This window comes from Chaetodon auriga, chromosome 9 (assembly GCF_051107435.1).
Source record: "Chaetodon auriga isolate fChaAug3 chromosome 9, fChaAug3.hap1, whole genome shotgun sequence".
Classification (NCBI taxonomy): Eukaryota; Metazoa; Chordata; class Actinopteri; order Chaetodontiformes; family Chaetodontidae; genus Chaetodon; species Chaetodon auriga.
This window is the reverse complement of record NC_135082.1, coordinates 25709944-25728897: the sequence shown is the minus strand read 5'-3', so window position 1 is coordinate 25728897 and position 18954 is coordinate 25709944. Positions and strand designations below refer to the sequence as shown.

At 42.7% G+C, this 18954-nt stretch overlaps 1 protein-coding gene across 1 annotated transcript; it reads left to right on the top strand.

The window, feature by feature from the left end:
* Positions 1-10458: 10458 nt before the first annotated feature.
* Positions 10459-17165, top strand: hopx (HOP homeobox). Its single transcript, XM_076738485.1, has 2 exons — positions 10459-10822; positions 16865-17165. The coding sequence occupies exons 1-2, from the start codon at positions 10673-10675 to the stop codon at positions 16940-16942; spliced, it is 228 nt and encodes a 75-aa protein (XP_076594600.1). The 5' UTR covers positions 10459-10672; the 3' UTR covers positions 16943-17165.
* The last annotated feature ends 1789 nt before the right edge of the window (positions 17166-18954 follow it).

Sequence of the window (18954 nt, the reverse complement as noted above, 5' to 3'; positions counted from 1 at the left end):
ATCAGAAATGAATACGTCCTCCTGGAAGTCAACAGATTGGCTAAAGTCAAATGTCTCAGACCTTTGTCTCCATTTTCTCTACAATTAGTCTGAAATAACATCCATACTTAAATAATAAAAATAAATCTTTCCTGCTAAATATAAAAACACAGATGATGCTGAAATGTTAATATAACTTGTCAGAAATCAGACTTACAGACCAACTGAAGTCAAACTAGCTCGAGTCAGTCTTCATATGACTTTTCACATCACAGCTCTGCTGCAAACTGAAAGTGAAAATAGATGTTTGATTGATATTCAGCGTCTTAAATTTGACTGTTTTCATGCCACCAAGTTGATTCTTTCAGATTTCCTGCAGCGTTTCACTCTTGAACGTCTTTGTTCCCCCGAGACACTGAAAGTACGCTCTGAAATTGAGCCATTTTACAGTTGAGGAGCTCTTATCAGCAAACACTGTGTAATGGATATAATTAGAAAATCTTTCCCATGCTCTTCCAGACTCGTTCTGTGTTTTCTTAAACTTCTTCACAGCAGGAAATGATGAAAAACTCATCCTGCAGTAGTTTTCAGCCTTCACAGACCTGCGGAGGACCCTGGTCTGAGAGCGAAGTTTGTTTTCTTTAACGGAGTCGAGCTGCTTGAGAAGGAGCTGTGAAATGCTCCGAAGCTAATCGCCTGTAGTAAACACGCCAACAGCCAGCGAGCTGCTCCATTTGCAAACATATCTGGCTCCCATATGGCCCAACTGCTGCTGTTCTCACGGAAAACTGCAGCCAGGACCTCAAATATTTCAGCCGGTGGTGCTTTCGGTGCCAGCTGGGCAGAAGGCAAAAAGCTGCACATCCACAAAGCTCTCATGTTCTCTGTTTTGATTTCTGAAAAGCATAAAAACATGTTACTGTCCAAAATATGAGTGAACGTGTTGGACAAAACGACCACGTCCATCTGGAACAGGGCGTTAGAAAAGTCATTTCAGGCGCTTCAGAGCAGCCGTGTTTACGTACTTTTTGTACGTCTGAAGCTAATGTGGCTGCTGATGCCAGATGTTGGCCTCCGTGTGTCTGCTGCTCTCACTCATACATGTGCACAGGCCATAGCGGATGACGCTCAGAGGCTTCCTTTGCTTTTCAAACCTGCCACCGTCACCAACGCGCTGAACCAGCTCTCTCTCTTTTTTCACCAGCGAACAACAAGCGAGCGCTGTTCTGCCTGCTATATTTAAACTCCAGCTTTAACTGGTCCAACCCTTCACACTCCCACTTCCAACGGTCCAGCCCACCCCTCACCCACCTCAGCCGCAACTCCGCTCCAACTTTCCTTCTCACCACAGACCTTTCTTTGATAAATTCATGATCGTGAAGTCACAGTTTCCCCGTCTGGCTGTACATTTTACCTCAAGCATTCGACTCTGCAGTGATTCCTGTGCAGCACTAAGGGCCAAAATGAGAGCAGAGGCAGATTAATCCCTCATGGTGGAAATCCACAACGTCCCTTTGTTCTAATCTGTTTTGCTGATGTTTTCAGTGCTTCACTTCACGTGACGACGGTTGTATGTTGGGTGTGTGGAGGGCCGAAACACTCTTAGCGCTAACAGTGCAGCACTAGATCCATTAAATCGGTGACGTTACCTTTGCATGTTGCTTACTTGAGTCATCTATTTGCTTTTTCAGGCACAGCCAGTTTATTAAGAGCAAACTCAGATTTTCAAAGCTCACATACAAGGAGTTTCGCAGTCTTAATGATGACTTTGCTGTTGGTGTGAAAGGTCAGCTTCCGCACATCGTGAACGCAGCCTTGGTGTGATTCACCTGTCAGTCACACACTCATTTTTCTTTACCTCTTATGGCAGCAGAGAACGCGCCGTCCCTGAGGCGATGCTTTCATTTACGTCCCATTTTTAGATTTTTAGTCAGTGATACAGTTTAATTCTGCTCTTTTGTAATGTTTTTGATGTGGCTGAGGGAATCGTTTTGTGTTCTCATAAAAGAGATCATACAGAGTGTGTACAAAAACTACTAGTACCACTTGTGACAATGGAATTGATTTGATTTTATGTGCCACAGGTAGTCAGTTTTGAAAGCACATGAAAACATTGTGAATAATCCACAAAAATGTTCTATTCTTGCATAAAATGAAGATTAGGAATGATCTGTCTGTTAATTACATCATACAAACCAATAAAACTTTTGGCAGCCACCGCGAAAAGGCTTCTTGGCACCAGACTTTTTTTTAGGAATCATTAAACCATGATAAATCATTCAGGAGTGAACCGTGCCAACGTGACAGTTATTGTATATTAAAGTCATTCGAGTCAATGCAGCAGCGGTCGGTCGGCCTCTGCGACAAATCTTCATTTGTGCTCATTTATATGGAATACACAATTATCATCTGTAAAGAAAATAACTTAAGGTTATAAGGTTCATTTTCCAGCCGTTCCAGCATTCGATCGCGGTGAAAGCAGCAGGGCTGGAGGTGAATCGTCTCTGACTGCTGCATGCAGTATGTTCAGGTTTGATTTGAGCCAGCCATTGGATGATAAGCCCCCTGGCAACCCTCCTCATCTTCCTTCTTACCCTCTCTGAAATCCACACGAGATTGTCAGACACATACGCAGCCCCGGTCTGGTGCTCTCTGAGGTTATCTGCTGCTGATATACTGCTTGGCAGCCTGTGGGAGTTTCTATGGGAGTCTCCTCTTGGCTTCACTCAAAAGCAGTTTCTGTGTTCATCCTGTAAGCAAACAATGGGGTATTGTTGCACCGGATATAGTGCAGATAGTCGCGGGCGGCAGTCAAAATACAGAGAAAACTTCTTTTAGTGGAGGGTGAGGGAAAATATTTCAGTCTGGGGCCAGATAAGGACCTCATGTGCCTTGTTTTCATCCCTGTGGTTGAGCAAGCCTCGTTCCTCCTGCAGCCCAGCCTTCTTCTCACTGCAGACTTCATGATGGAAACCTGCATCCTTTTCCCGAAAATGCACTCTGTGGCCATTTCAAACCATTCAACATTTCAAACAAAGAGAGGCCTGCTTTCTGCCACCTGTCTGTCAGAGCATCGTTAACGTTTTCGGCTCTCGACGCCTCTTTATCTGCCGCTCGGTGACGAACAAACACTTCTGTTTGTTCAGCTTTCCTGCAGCTTGACACAGCAACACGCCAGTCCTTTGCAGAATAACCTCCACCTAAGAGGAGCCCAGCTGAGTTTATTTTGATGAGCATTCCTCCTCAGATGGGCCAGAGTCCTCAACTTGAACCACATGCAGAACGACTTCAGAGAGAGGGAATGCTGCCGGGATGCAGAGGCCTCAAAACACACCGCAGACCACAGCAGTGTGTTGAAACTGGTGAGAGCTTCTCATCCAGTGGGGCTCATAAAATTGGGTTTTGGACTGTTGTTTGGACAAAACAAGCATTGTGAAGGACAATTTCAGTCATTTCAATTAATCAGATTACTCTTTGTTAGCTGCAGCCCTACATTTGTTGCAGTATGTGGAATGTGTGTTAAGTCTCATGTGTACAGTTAAAATTGAAAATTCACAAAAACTAAAAATGTGTGAACTAGGCAGCGTCAAGCTGTGTGTCAATAGTTTCTCCATTATTCCCTCTCCTAAACATTTTGTACAATCCCCAAATCACAGCTTGAGTGAAACGGAGGCGTTAAATACTCAGCAGGATTAACTGCTCTTCAATGCTGCCTAAATGGACAAAACGCTGGTTTAACTGCTTTGTTTTTGGAGTTCACTTTAATACTCCTCCATAAAAAGGTGGCAGTTCTTCAGTCTGTTGCTCTGGACTGTTGTACTTGGCCGGCAGCACCAGTAGGGTTTCAGACTCAGCCCCTTCCCCAGAGAAGTCCGTTACCCGCTGAGGGCCCCCTGTGTTTGACGTGGAAAGTATAAATCCACCCAGTTACGTAAGAGATCCTGTCTTTATGCTGCTCAAAGTACAGATCCTCTACTGCTTCCTCTGTATTGGTTGGATCCCCAAACCGCCTCAGGAAGTTGTTTCCTGCTGTCAAGTCCTGGCTTCCCTTGCTGGCTGTTTGAAACGTCTTTAGCACTTCCTCTATGAAGGCCTGCCTGAGTGCCTGAGAAGAACAAGCGGAAAATATCTGGATAGAAATCTTTCTGTCGCCATCCATGTTCCCATTCTGGCTCTTATGATACCATGGCGAGGAGCTCCCATCCCAGAAGGGAAAACTATGCTGAAAATGTAGCCACACATGGTGTTGTAAGCCAGTTTGGGTATGAAGACACGCTGGATTTGTTGCACAAACATTGAGAGCAGAGCTGCAAGGGAGACACTTGAGCCAATAAGCTAGTTTTTCTGCCTTAAAATTACAGTCCTTAACTCAAATGTGCACATAACAGTCCAGCAGCAAAACTCAAAACACAGGAGGTCATATGACGAGCTGCTCCTCCTCCATTCTGACAGGAGGGCGTGTGGTTGGTTCAGGCTGAACACAGTGTCTTCTGGACATGTTGAGGTATCATGGAAATGTCCAATTCGGAGGAGACCTCACAGCAGGTCCACTGCATGCTGGAACAAATGCATCTCCCACCTGACCTGGGGACCACAGGATGGTGGTTAAGATTAGTCCCCTCAGGGGCCCCTGGCCACTCAGGCTCATCCACCTTCACCATTAGCCACTTGCTCACCAGTCACTGCTTGCACAGCCATCTCACCAATGAATCAATCATGAGAATCTTGGAAACTTTTGTGGTCATGTATACAATCTTTAAAAGATTTAATCTGCAAACTGGTTTGTTCTTATCTGCTTCGATTTCACTACCAACACAAGCTGCTCGTGCCTCTTTCTCAGCAGTGTGCTGGAAGCGCTCAGTAAGGCAGCAGCCTCTCAGATCAATCTGGCTTCTACTCTGCATTCCCAGATGTTTCTGTTTGGCCAGGGAGCGGGTGGGTGGCTGGGGGCTGAGACCGCGTGCTGACCGCCAACCTCGGCCAATAATGAACTCTGTCTTCCAGGCGTCGGTTCTGACTCGCGGCCTCTCTTTAATGAGAACAAGTCTCTGTGAATTACGAGGGTGAAGCGGTGAAGACAGAGGACGCGACTGGTGAGACTACCGGAGATCTGTTTTCTGTGTTTCCCACAGGACTCAGGTTTATTAATAGCCACCCACTGCAAATATCTCCATGGGCCCACTGTCTCATGAGCAGGACGAGGCTCTTTCTGAACACAAAGCCCAGTGTTTGTCTTGGATTCTCCTTTTACTTTCCTTCCGAGTGGTTGAGTCACTGGTTAAACATCCTGTTTGCTTTTTTTGTGTTTTGAATTAGTGATGTTATACATTTCTATTTCAGCAATCTTTAGGATGATTAAATCTTTTTGCCAAAATAAGTTCCAAACAAATTAATTGAACTCTTTTAACCTATAACCTTTTAAAAAAAATCATCAGACTTCAAGCCTTTAATGAATCCTCATCAGGGTTAGATTTGTATACAGATAATGGACGTCTTGGTAAAGCCTTTAGGAGCTGTGATTGCATTGATGTGATTTATGTTTCACTGCTTTAAAACATCTTTTTTTTCTTGAAGGTAGATTGTATTGACTCCAAGGTGCTAATGCGATCATGACATCAGCCTCTGACTCAGAAGTCAACAGCTGTGAATGTGACTGAGCATCTGCATTCAACCTGCCCGACTGTGAAATCACAGGAGCTGCTGTGCTCGGACTTCGTGACGGGACTTTGCCACTCGTACCTGTAATTATGTGTGAAAACAACTCTTTACTACATGCCTGCATGGTGCAATAATGCGTCTCACCTACAGACTTGTGATGAGATGATCCCATGTCTCACTGCAGGGACGCCGCATGAGATCGCCGTGATTCAGACTCTGTCACGAGTGCGTTTACCTCAGGCTTGGTTTATTTTCCCAACACAAATCACATCCTGAAGGAACAGAAGGCCGCTATTGATCCAGACAGCACTGACAATAATGTTTTTATAAAAGGCTGGTCATGCTGAGCTAATGTTGGTCTTAAAAGCCAGATTTAAAACTCACGAAAATGTTGGGTAATCATTAAAAGGTCTCTTCATAGAAGTTAGTTTAGAAAGTTTTGAATCAGGTAAATTTTGTCAACCGTTAAGTCCACACAATAGAGATTAGTCATTATTTAAATGTTCCTCAGCTGCATTGCGTTGTGGGAGAACAGTGTCTATTGACAGCACGCTCAAAATTCAGCCATTTGGCCTGTTTGAGTGTTCTTCATTCAAGAACCTTCCAGACCGGGACTTGGATCAATCAATCAGCTTTCTTGATGCACAGGTCTTCACTGCAGGTTGCTGCTGAAGCATATGACTCATTCACTACCATCATATGCTCAGCAGCCAATCACAGACGTGCTTCTCTAACACACATCACGACCAACAGGACAGAGAAACTCTTTCCTGAAGTAAGGGGTTGTGACCTGTGATATTTTTGCCGTCCTATCCATTTTGGACTCGCAGCCCCTCACTGTTATCACGGTCTTCTCTATTTCGGGCTCTTTATAAGCCCTGTTATCTCACACCGACAGTGGAAGGAAAGCTACCGACCGGTTCCCTGTGTCAGCAGTCTATCAAATATCTGTTTATTTATCTGAAGATTCAGAGTGTTCGGACACAACAGTTCCCTCAGCAGCTGCAGGACGCCGATTGTTGCCAAAACAAAGTCTTCTGTCTGACACAAGCAGTCAGACTCTTACCTAGTCATGAAAAAATGATGTAATGTACAAGAAGAAAGGCAGTTTATCTGAGGTTCTTATTCCTAACGTTCTTATTCCAGTTTTTTAAAGATTATTCAAAAGTAGTGATTGTTAATAACACAGATGAAGCTGGATCCTACAGCAAATCTTTATTTTTGTTGTAGTATGACTCAGCTGAAATGTTTTATCTTTATTGGCCTGTCACAGTTATTTAATAGCTTTCAGTTGCTCATTTATTATTTCAGTTTTTGTCCAGCAAATAAAAGTATTTCTTATATAATCTCAAATCATCCTGTCTTATATTAAACCATCATTACTTTCAGGTAGTTGTGCGACAGGTGGAAATAATCGCCTTGTGACTCGCACAGGAGCTAAAATCAATATCAGAGAACAGAGGTTACATTTAATGACTTGTGCAAACAGTGAAAGAAAGTTGCCGTTTTACTTCATATCGTTTACAACAACACGAGCGAGTAATGACCATGTTTACGACCGGGCCCTCCGAGTGAACTTTGGATCCCGTTCCAGAGACATTTCTTATCATTAAAATACAGCCTGGATGATCAGCAGCAGCCAATCAGCTGTGACATCCGCAGTGTGAAGTGCAGGACTTTTTCCACCGTGTTCCACATAACTGCATATTATGTTTGTCTGTCATAAACTCAGAGCTTGTTATCAGCAGGATCACCATATGCTGTGTCATTCGGCAGGGATACTAGGACAGCTTCCACGTCTGTCTACTGTGAGACAGTGTGGACATATGGTGGTCTGATCTGCCTCCAGTATTTATTTGTGTCTGTGTTCACATGCTGGTGGAACGTCCAACATCTGGCTCCTTCTTGCTGCTGAACAGTTTTGTATTTATGTGTTGTTTTATTGGAAAACCAACCTTGAAAACCAGCATTAAATACACATGAACTGCTGTGGGGCTGCAGCTTTTTAAAATATTTATTCCTACGAGTATCCTTTGTGTTTTGCTCTGGTTTGTTTTGGTGCGATTGGACGCTTACAGTTCATTTCATTTGGTCTACCATTGTTAGAGGTGAAAGATTTTATTTAGAAATGTGGTGAGAAATGCAGTTTTCAAGGATTTACTACAGTGTTTGACAGTCAGACGGCTTTGGATGTAGGGAGACACCATGTGTTTCAGTTACTGCCAAGCATTACATCTGGATTATTGTTAGGCCAGGACAATTGTTTTGAATGACCAAAAAGAGCCCAGATTTATCAAATTTGTTGATACCTGTGATCATATTCATGATCTTTTTCGTGTCCTGCGAGCTGAACAGCAGCTGGTAAAAGGTTCATTTAGATTGACAGGTGTCAGTCTATGGCAGTCCACTCCCAGGCCTTATATCCTGTCCTCTTATACTCAAAGAAATGTCTTCACACTTTATTCTGTCCTTCTCAGCTTAGCTATAGGACCAGCTTGTCACCAGATATCAACATCTGCCTCCTTATACCGATCAAACTTTGCATTTTTGGGGTCTTTTCCTCAACACCACAAATCCTGTCAAGAACAACAGTCTTGCATTTTCTGATGGGTTTGTGTGGTTATTTTGTGCCACATGACATTGAACAAGATCACTTCTGCCGATCAAACTTCGGGATAAAAACCCTTCGGAGGATAAACAGTTCCAAGCATGCTAGGCACGCCTTAAAACACCCAAAAAGGCTGAGCACACATGTCAAAGCTTACATCCTCAACAGCAGTGCAAATATGAGAGCATTAAAGGATCCATTAACAATCTGAAAAAGGTTAATATGTTTGGACGAGTCCCATCTTGCATCACCGCTGATGTTTCTGTGTGGATTTGTGTGGGCGAGATATTATTTGCCACCAAAATCCTGCAAGAGGAAGTCGCCCAGCAAGCTTTGCAGTTGATTAAGTCAAGCTTTCAGTGAGAGTACCACGTAATTATGGGTCTAATCAAAATCCAAAGATAGCATCAAAAGAAACTCTGTGTGTGTGTGTGTGTGTGTGTGTGTGTGTGTGTGTGTGTGTGTGTGTGTGTGTGTGTGTGTGTGTGTTGATGCTGTGGGAGCATTATCAGGCCCGTATTTACTGTTTCTACCATGTGAAATTCAACATGCTCGGTCAGGACATTTCCTTTGCAGCGGACTCACCACGGCGGTCGGTATCTGTCCGATCAAAGTGAGTCCAGTGAGTCTTGTAAATAATCCACACGGTGAAAGTTGCATAATAACATTCAAAGGGAAGAAAAGCCTCTCCAGGGTGTGTATTTGCGGGAGTGAGGAGGTTTATGGTATAAAAGGAGCATCTTATCTTCGTAGTCATGCTTGAACGTGTGCCTCTCAAAGCATTGTGTTCTTACTCAGCATGTTGAGTAACGAGAGCGGAAAAGACTTAGAAACATAAACAGAGAGATTAAGCTGAAAGTGATATATTTTGTTTAATGGCAGCCTAAAAAAAATCACCTTAATATTCCTGTTGGGACATAAACGATGTCTGTTTTAATTAATAGCACTGAGTTATTGAGTGTTTTATGTTTTTAGGCAACTTTTGGTACATTTGTCCTGGATAATATCCCTTCACACAGCATTAGGAGTATATTTAAGACTGTTAATGTTGGTCAGAAATAAAAATGGTTCTAACTGTCCTATGAGTCATACAGGTATTACTGCAGCTGTGAACCTCAGTGAGTTAATAGTAAACCACTGTCGTCTGCTGTTAAATAGTATTCCTCAGTCTACTTACGTGTACTGTGTGTAGCTGTATGTTTCTAGTGACCTTTATCCGCTTTAAGACATTTATTATCACATGCTAGCTATCTTACCTGCATTCCTCTAATTTTAGTTTATTGCTTTTATAAGGATTTAAATGAATAGTTGGACATTTTATGAAAAACACTGACATGATTTTGGCCGAATGTCAGAAGAGAAGATTGATGTATGTTAAATATGGATTTGTAGCTAGCAGCTGATTAGCTTAGCATAAGCACTCGAAGCATGGGGAAATAGCTAGCCAGGCTTTTCAGAAGCTCAAAAATCTGCATAATAACAATTAAACCTCCCCAATTAATACGTCTTATTTCATTTAACATGTACCAAACACACATTTTCAACCCCTCCCCCCCAATGAGCTTAATGTTAGCTTATTTACTTAGCTAGGTTTTAGTGACCTTTATCCAAGACATTTATTACTTTATCTTGTGAAGTGTTACTAACATTAGAACTTTATTATTTAATACACTTATTCATGTCTTGTTGAGCATTAGAGGAGTCAACTGATACCACTGTGTAGCTAGAGCTAGCAGGTTAGCTTAGCTTAGCATTAAGAGTGGAAGCAAGAGGAAAAGCTAGCTTTGTCCAAGTTCAAAAATCAGCTTACTTTCTAAAACTCACTAATTAACACATCTTATCTTGTTGGTTTAACCTTAATTGAAATGGCAAGATTTGAGTTTTAGAGGGGCTTACGTGATGTAACTGACCGTTAGCTAACCCTCCCACCATAGGGGCTTCAGTTTTACTGTTTTGCTTTCTTTCCTCTTTCTTAATATTATATTGGCCCATTTATATTCAGTATATATTAACATTTCTCCTTGTCAAACCTCTGCAGGTCAAGTGAATGAACTCCTGATGATTTTCTGTTGGTCACCATCAGCCTGTCATCGTCCTCAAATATCCCCATCATATTCCTTTAAGCGCGGAGATGTTTGGGGGAGGGCTCTGCTGGTGGGAACGGCCTCATGACGTACATCTGTTGACAATAGTAAAACCTCCACACACACACACCCACAGCAACACACACACGCTGCCTCCACCTCGCTCACACACTCCCGCCGAGCTGCCCGTGTGCCGCCGCCGCTCCGCGCCTCTCCATCTCCGCGTCCTCCGCGCACCGCTCCGCCTCTCCGCGTCCAGCTGCGCGCACGTCTCCCCCCCGCGCTCCGGAGCTCAGAGCCTGAGGCTGAACCCTGCAAACCCGGGACAGACAGAAGCGGGAACATGGCTTCGACAGCGATGGGACGTCTGAATCTGTCCGAGGACCAGATCAAAGTGCTGGAGGACAATTTCAAAAAAGTCAGCAAGCAACCGGATGACACGACGCTCATGCTGATCGCTGCGGAGTGCGGACTGACAGAGGAGGAAACACATGTGAGTAGCCTCATATGTCATGTCTGTATCACATTAGAAATCATTAGAAAATTTGTTAAATTAAGGTTTCCGAATGTTTTAGACTGGAATACATTGATTATAGTGTGTCACAGGGGTGTCAGGCTATTGAACGTCGTATCCTACAGATGGAGAAAGCTTCTGAAGTAAATGTGATTTCCTATGGAATTACTTCAAATTTAAATGTTATTCAAGCATGTCAGAGGTCATTTTCTAGTTTGTAGGGGTTTTTTTTTTATATATAGATTCTCTGTGGTATTCCTTAATCCTTTAGGGACTTACATGTATTTGTACATTATCAAATATTTCCCACAGGCAGTGAGTCTTGTGTGTCTGCCATCGGTGAACTCAGATGAGCAACACACTGAAAATAACAAATGACAAATTCCCTGTTAACTGTGAAGGGTAAAAATAGCCTGTTCAACTGTTAATGCAGTATTTTCATTTTCAGTGCAGATTCATGTAACGTGTAAGTGTAAGTACATACAGATGAGATGAGTAGAAAGCACAGTGTTTCACTCTGAAATATAGGAACACAAGCCTAATGTTGGCAAAAAATACTCCTAAAAACTGTACTGAACTACAGTACTTTAGTAAATATACTAAAGGAAACTTGATGAAACTATCAGTTTCTATCAGCTACAGGGAGAAAAACTGTGTACGCACATGTTTCTGTTTTTCTAAAAGCACATAAGACTTACAAAACTGATCTCAGACCTGGAGCTGCTCTGCTGACTGTGAGCGGAGCAGGTTTGTGCAGACTGTCAGTGCTCCGCCTGATCCTGTTAAAGCATGTGATGAAGTAAAGCTCATCTGGGGGTAAAACAGCGACCACAAAGGCAGCATCGCCCCATTGACCGTCACTGGAGCAGCTCCAGGTTGTTCTTTCTGATGAAGTCACGTCAGAGTCGAGTTTCCTGCCGCTTTTTTTCAGTCAAACTGATTCTTCTGCACAGGCGGACTTAAAGTTTAAAGGACCCGACCTGAAGGAAGGATCATGTGTCAATAAAACCGTGTGGGCGGGCCTGTGGTGTGATGTCACTTTTGTTGACAAAGTTTCTGTAGCTGTGGATGTGGACGCTGTCGCCTCTTGCGTTTATGCTGCTTTATGTTCGGTCAGATGTGGTAAACAAGTTTTTACTGAGCTGCTTTTGATGTAGGGAGGGAAAAAAAAGCTGAAAACATGTGGTTATGGCTCGTTAGGTTCCCACACCAAAGACTTCAGTGCACAGCTGAAACTCTTCACGATTAATTAAACAATCACCAGACAATTAAGAGTTTATGTAAACTTTTCAGCTTCTCGAATGTGAGGATTTGTTCCATTTTGTTTTTCCTTGAAGACTCACAAGTTAGCGAATATTCGGGCGACAGCTAACAATTTGTAACCGATTAATGTTAAAGTAAGACGAGGAAGAGCTGCAAATTTTCCCACTGAGAAGCTGAAACAGGATCATGTATTTTCCCCCAAAAAACTCTTAAACAGAATCAAAATTTTCTATCCATTTACTAATCAATTAAGAGACTGATCATTGGAGCTTTAAACCTTATGAATAAACACATTATTCAAATCAGAAACACATAAATTCCACTGAGGCAAGAGCCATCGTTAAGCACAAAAAGCCCATTTAAACCCATTGTTTCAGTCATGAATTGAAGCAGAAAAACTTCCAATTATACAAAACTTCATATTCTGACTTAGGTATTTAATCTCTGCCACCTGACCCCTCCCACATGTAAACACTCCCACCATCCCTCTATCTGAGGAATGTCTTGTTCCTACTGTAAAGTCTGTCACATCAGGATCCAGATGTGAAGCTTCAGAGTGCAGATAACAACCAACATGCACTGAAGTTATGCAGACACCTCCAGCAGCATTCTTCTGATAGATAGATCGCTGTGACGGCACTCAGAGTTCCTCTCATCATCCGTAATGAGTCTTTTTAAACGGTGAACGTCTCATTTTGGAATGAAAATGGTCAGCTGGTGTTCCTCTTCAGGCTTTGGCAGGCAAACAACATGACTGTTTGCTTAGCTGTACTCACTCGGAGGTAAAACCCTGCATGTAAATTCTGTCATTTGAGTTGACATCAGGTTCGTTTCATAGGCAAATTTCTGCTCCGGTTTGTGCTCTGAGGCTGACAGACGGGTTAAGATCAGGAGCTCTCACGTGGCGTAGAACGTGTCGTTTTCATAAATCACTCTTTCAGTACGTTTCACAAATGAATAACTCTGCACATCACTCTCATGCTTGTCTCTGGTTTTTCTACTTTGACTCAGCAGATCTGATCGTTATCATGTGTGAACAGGTTCATCAGATTAAGTATTTTGTGTTATAAGTGCAGGTGTAGCCGCGTTTACACCTTGTATAGGCTGGCCAGGGAGCGAAAGCCTAAAAATAGGCTTTGGCTTGCAGTTTGGTGCAGAAAGAATGAGGGACATGCGGCCAAACGGGACAAAACTCATCTCAGGTAGAAACCCCGTAAAGCTGAAATAATGCTTCGGCAAACATACCCTTAAACGCCTCAGTGAAACCACGCAGAGCCATGCAAATGTGTCCGACCCTGTATGTTCATCTATGTGAAGCCCAGAGAAGTGTGTCCCAGCCTGGAGGCTTATAGGGGCAGTCCAGCGATTCAGCATTTCCATAAGGAAAAGAGATGGACACAAACAGTCAAAACGAGTGCTGCAGAGATTGAGATATCCTGATATTTAATCCTTGAATAAATCCTACATTTCCCATAATGAAACTTTGTAGTAATTTCCTCAGAGTTTGTACAGATTGTGTAGTTCTCATGAAAAGTAAACTGATATTAGTCTTTAATATCTCAGGTGGATAGATCCCCCTTTAAAGGACAAGTTCCAACACGTTCAAATCACTGAAACACTGAAAGGGTTAATGGTAGGTGTCGTCATTCCTGTTTGTAAAACAGTCCCACAATCATGACTATGTTGCATAAGATGAAATCCAGTCTTCATTTTGTATTTAAGTAGCTAGTGAGGCTTCAGATGGATTTAGCCAAACCGAGTGTGTATCTTCATCCTGGTTGCTCTATGGAGATTTTTGGCTTGTGTTTCTACATGCAGCTATGAGGACGAAGCCCTCTGCTATGACACAGCAACAAACGAACTGTAGGTGGAACCACGAAGGCGTTCCGTCCACTGAGGTGCATAAATCAGCTTTTTCTGGAGCAGCTTTGAAACTAAAACAGTGCAGCTTCCGAAGTCCCTTTCCAGTGTTGGAGCCTGTTCATCGTAAACAAAGGTCCAGGGTGGTGTAAAGGTCTGGCCCCTCACCGTAAGACCTGACTTCATTTCCCGCTGCCCCCCATGTTGTCTTAATTTAACAAAGCTCTCATTGGAGGAGGTCTATCTGAAGAAACTCGCCGGCTACCACTCCCAGCTTTACATTAACAACATTTACAAACTGCTTCAGCCTCTGTGCGGCATGTGTGAGCTCCTTTCATAGGCCGTTTTATTTGTTTTCAGTCAATGGCGTGAAGGTGGAGTCAAGTTTGAAAGACCTCGTTATGTAATCCGGTGCTAGTAAAAGGAACAGTGACACAAGCCGCGTTGTATGGGTCTGCAGGATTATAAATCTCACCATAATTGTTCTGAAGTGGCAGGTGTGTAACGCTTTTACAGGACATTCAAAGATCTTTTGTACTTTGGAAAAGAACCAGAAGCAAAGTAGAAAACAACTGACTTCCATTCAAAACCTAGAAGAGAACGTGGCACGTTTAAAGGCTAAAACCTTGTAGACTGGGACTTTTTTAACTGATAAATGGACTCTAGTAACTCCCAAAACTAATGTGCTGCATCATTGAAATGAGCTGAAATGCCAAAACACAGAGTACAGCACGAACAGCCAATTCTTGAATTGATTCAGTCTCTGCATTTTTAAGCGACGCCCACGAGTCCAAATGAGAATCTCATGTGTCCTCAGTACAGAATGTGGAAACCGTCCCGCCTGCCAGGCACATGTCTCGCACAGCCAGCCAGGGTCTCGTGTCTTACGGCCGCCATCCTGAATCCCTCCCTCTCCCCTCAGCGTTATCGAGATGATGTCAGCATTGTTGTGACTCCCTTAACAACATGAACCGCAAAACAGCAATGCGCCAGGTCACGGGCGTGTGTCGAGGCACTCGGCCGAGTCATCATCTGGCCCGAGCTGCAGCGCAGCAGTGACTGGTGCATCGGTTGGAGAGCAGACAGCTTTCTGCAGGGAACCAGATCCAGAGAAACAGGCCCAGTCAGTGCCTGCATTCTCTTTTCAAACTGGTTGGAAACGTTCGTCTTCTGCGGTTTCCCTGACACAGTTAGCCTCGGGGTCACTGCTGTGTCTCTGTGAGTCAGTGACCACATTTACATGCACCCACAAATGTGACTGTAATGTGTTTATGAAGATAATGAAAGGAACATAGCTGCAGTTAATGACTCTCTTTTAATCATAGACTTCATATTTGGGGTTTCTGTATTGACGATTGTGCTCTGGTCACAGAAATAACCAAACAAAAGACATTTAACGAAACTAAAAACAGCTGGTATGAAGATGTCTCCATGATCCCAAGTGATATTCGCCTCCAACTCAGACCACCCTGAAACCTTCTCATTATTCAGCCTGAACAAAACTTTAATTCTGCATTAATTTGCTGTTTTAGAAGCCAAAATATACCTTTCAGCCATCTTGGAAATCATTTGTAACATATTTCATGCGTGCTTTGTACAAGCACAAGTTTTAATGTTCCATCCTAAAAACAGCAGTGTTACATGTGTAACATTAGCATATACATGTGCCATCTGTAGGCACATGAATATTCCAGAGCTAGTATGATAACAAGCTAATGAGCAGCATCTTAGCATTTACTCTGACTATATTAACATGCCAACAGTGGCATGTTAAAATGCAAAATTTTACATGCTAAATCAGCCTATATTTAATTCAGTAGCTATTTAGATGGATAATATGCTAATGCTAAAATGCAAAATGATACACACTAAATGTCAACATGTGTTGAATTCAGTGGCTGTTTGTGTGGATAACATGTTGATGTTAGTGCTTAAATGCAAAATGCTACATCAGCATGTGCTAGATTCAGTAGCTTTTTACATAACATGCTAATGCTAGAATGCAAAAATGCTAAATGTTACATGCTAAATGTTAGCGCATGTAAAAATATAATAGCTGTTAAACACACCAACTTTAGCAACATCAACATACTTATAACATAGTATAGTTTGTGAATGTTTGTTGCTTATGAGCTTGTTAGCTTGCTAAAATTTTAAGGTTAACCTCCAGTCAATAGGCTGAAAGCATGCAAGTTTACTGTTGATGCTGTGAAAAAAGTGGAAATTTGGTGCACATGCTAAGCTAAGTTAACATGTTCTGACTGCACTCTCAGAAAGAAAACTATTTCTTTATCCGAGCAGGTGTTATGGCGGCTTTATAATCGGGAGATGATGAATATAGTCTAGATGTGTCGTCTTATGAGCAAGATTACAAGTCTTTAGCCAGGCTAGCAGCTAATGAGGCCGTCATGCTCAGATTACCCCAAAACAAACTGTAACAGACACCAGTATAAACATTGGTGCTTAAGGTGCACGTCAGTCGTACTGTAGTTGTTTTAGTGTCTCATGTGTCTTAAATATTCATAATAACAGATCACATGTAAACAGGACTATCAGGTTACCTCGTTCAGAATCATGCAGACAGCTGAGCCGAGGTCTCAGTGATCATTAAATGTTGTGTATGTAAATATAAGCAGTGGGCTGAGAGTGAGAAAAATAGCTTGAACAATGAATTTGGAGAACCCAGTATTTCCTTCAAAACGTTCTTGACAATACCAGAAGTCCACCTGCGGAACTTCTCAGGAATATTCATGTCAGCGGACCAGTTACCTCATCGCTCTCGTGTTTCAGGCTCTGCTGCCGTTTGTGCAAAACACAGCTGCCTCAAACAAAAATCCCTCCTGGTTACCCATTTTTAACACCATCCTCCATCCTTTTCTTCTTGTTTGTTCCCTCCAGAAATGGTTCAAGCTGCGTAACGCACAGTGGAGGCAGGCGGAGGGTCTTCCGGCTGAACTGGGATCAGTGCTGGACTGAGGCTGAAGAATCTGCTGGATGCCTGAAGCTCTGTGCTGACCTTATTTCTCCTGGATAAACTGACCCCGCCACCCCTTCCTCATCCATTTCCCCCACCATGTGTCCATCTCTTTTTGTATCTATGAAGCTATTTTAACTTACTGTACTGAATGTGAAGGTGTTTGTGTGTTGCTGCCAATATAACCGCCATGTTTACAGAAATAAACATATTGTTATTATAAGTTAAAAATGGCTCGAGTGTGCTTTGAGGCTGCTGTACGTCTGGGGTTCAAATTCACTGAGGAAGCAGAGTTATACAATGGTGGGATGAAGTTTAGAAAGGGTGGGGGTTTGGGGACAGTGTGCCTTTGTTTTCAGGCTTTGTTTACATGTATGTCTGTCAGCAGGGAGCGGAGCTGGACGCCGAACTGTTCACGGGACTATAAAAGATGTAAGGAAGCGCTGGGATTACAATGGATGCTGCTGGAATCAGCTGCCACTATCCAGGAACTTTCAGGGGCAAATCTGGAACACATCCAGTAGTACGGGGGGGGGGGGACATGTGAGCCGACTGAGCTGAACGGCATCATAGGCTAAACAAACGACAGGTGATGTCATTTCATTGTCCGCTCTCTGTAAAAAGGATGTGATCTCAGCGGCCAGTTAGAGCTCGATGTCCCCAAAAGATCTTGTGTATTTTTCTTAGCGTCAAAAAACTTCCAAAACTGCTGCTAAGAAGCTCTGAGTGTGTTTCCAAAGCCTGAAAATACCTTCACACACTGTGCCACAGAGCTCAGAGTTTCATCACCATGAACACACACACACACACACACACACACACACACACACACACACTGTAGTTTATTTTGTCTCAGTCCCACACACACCTTCCTGCTGCTATAAATACTAATTGGAGCACCAAATGTGGATTAATCCGCTGCTGAAAATAGTTCTGAACAAATGCTCCTTTTCTTCCTGTTCGAGTAACGTTTGCTGAAAGCTGCAGCGAGCAGCTGTTTTAGGAGACTGTTGAGTCTTTTAAAGTCTAATTGTGTATTTCTGACCAGTTTTTAAAGAATAACATCTTTAGTAGGGATCAGTGGGTTAGAGCAAAAAGTGAAGTCAGGAAGTAATGAGAGGCGGATTAACACGTTTGTTTGTTTTGGTCTTTCCGTGGGATTAGACAACTCGAATAACAGCAGCCTTATCCTTTAACATGTCTGTTTTTTGGGTTGCTGTCAGGGGCGTTTTGGTTTGTGTGTTTGTTTGTTAGCAGGAGGTTTTTAAAATGTAAAGTTTGTCTCAGGTCATGTGTTAACAAACTGACTTGTTTGGAGAATTTTCCCAGATTGTTTTAAGAGTTTTAAACCATTTCAGAAAATTTTGGATTTTCTCTTACAAACATAATGTTTTTATTGAAAGAGTTCAGGTTGATTCCACATTGGGATTTGATTTTTCTGTCTGGTTCCTCTCCCTCTAAAAGTCACGACCTGCAGAAACATTAAACTTCACATGTTCTCACCCATCGTTTAGGATCCTTACATGATGTAAACATCAAGGCCCAAACTATATAGAGAAATGACATAAAAAAAAATATATAAAACACTGCAAAGATATACCTAGAGCGGAGAGGGTTGGTCAATGCATTGATTACTTTTGGTATTTCCATGATCAGGATCTATAATTAACATGAAACTTACAGGATTTTTCAGCCTTGTGAAGATGTGTGGTTCTCTGTCTTTGTGCTTTCTAGTATTTTCTTTATTCCTGTGGATGAAGATGTGATGTGATTTGGGGATATTTCAAGCAGCCACATTACAGCAGAGTTTAACAGAAAGAGAGAGAGGGCTTCTTTCTTGAGCTGCCAACAGTTTTCAGACCTACAGGAGCAGAGAGAGACAACAGGCACCTTTAGATAAAATGAGGTAAAACTCATTTGCAGCAATTGAAGCCAGGTTGTGGGAAACATGGTGTAAATGTCTGAGGTGTTTTGAAGAAAATCTTCTTTCGGCTGACCCAACCAGACAAAGTTG

Bases quoted from the DNA above. Each gene is read 5' to 3' on its own strand.
- hopx (XM_076738485.1), top strand. From the start codon at position 10,673: ATGGCTTCGACAGCGATGGGACGTCTGAATCTGTCCGAGGACCAGATC. The intron at 10,823-16,864 runs GTGAGTAGCCTC...TGTTCCCTCCAG, and splicing joins TGACAGAGGAGGAAACACAT to AAATGGTTCAAGCTGCGTAA.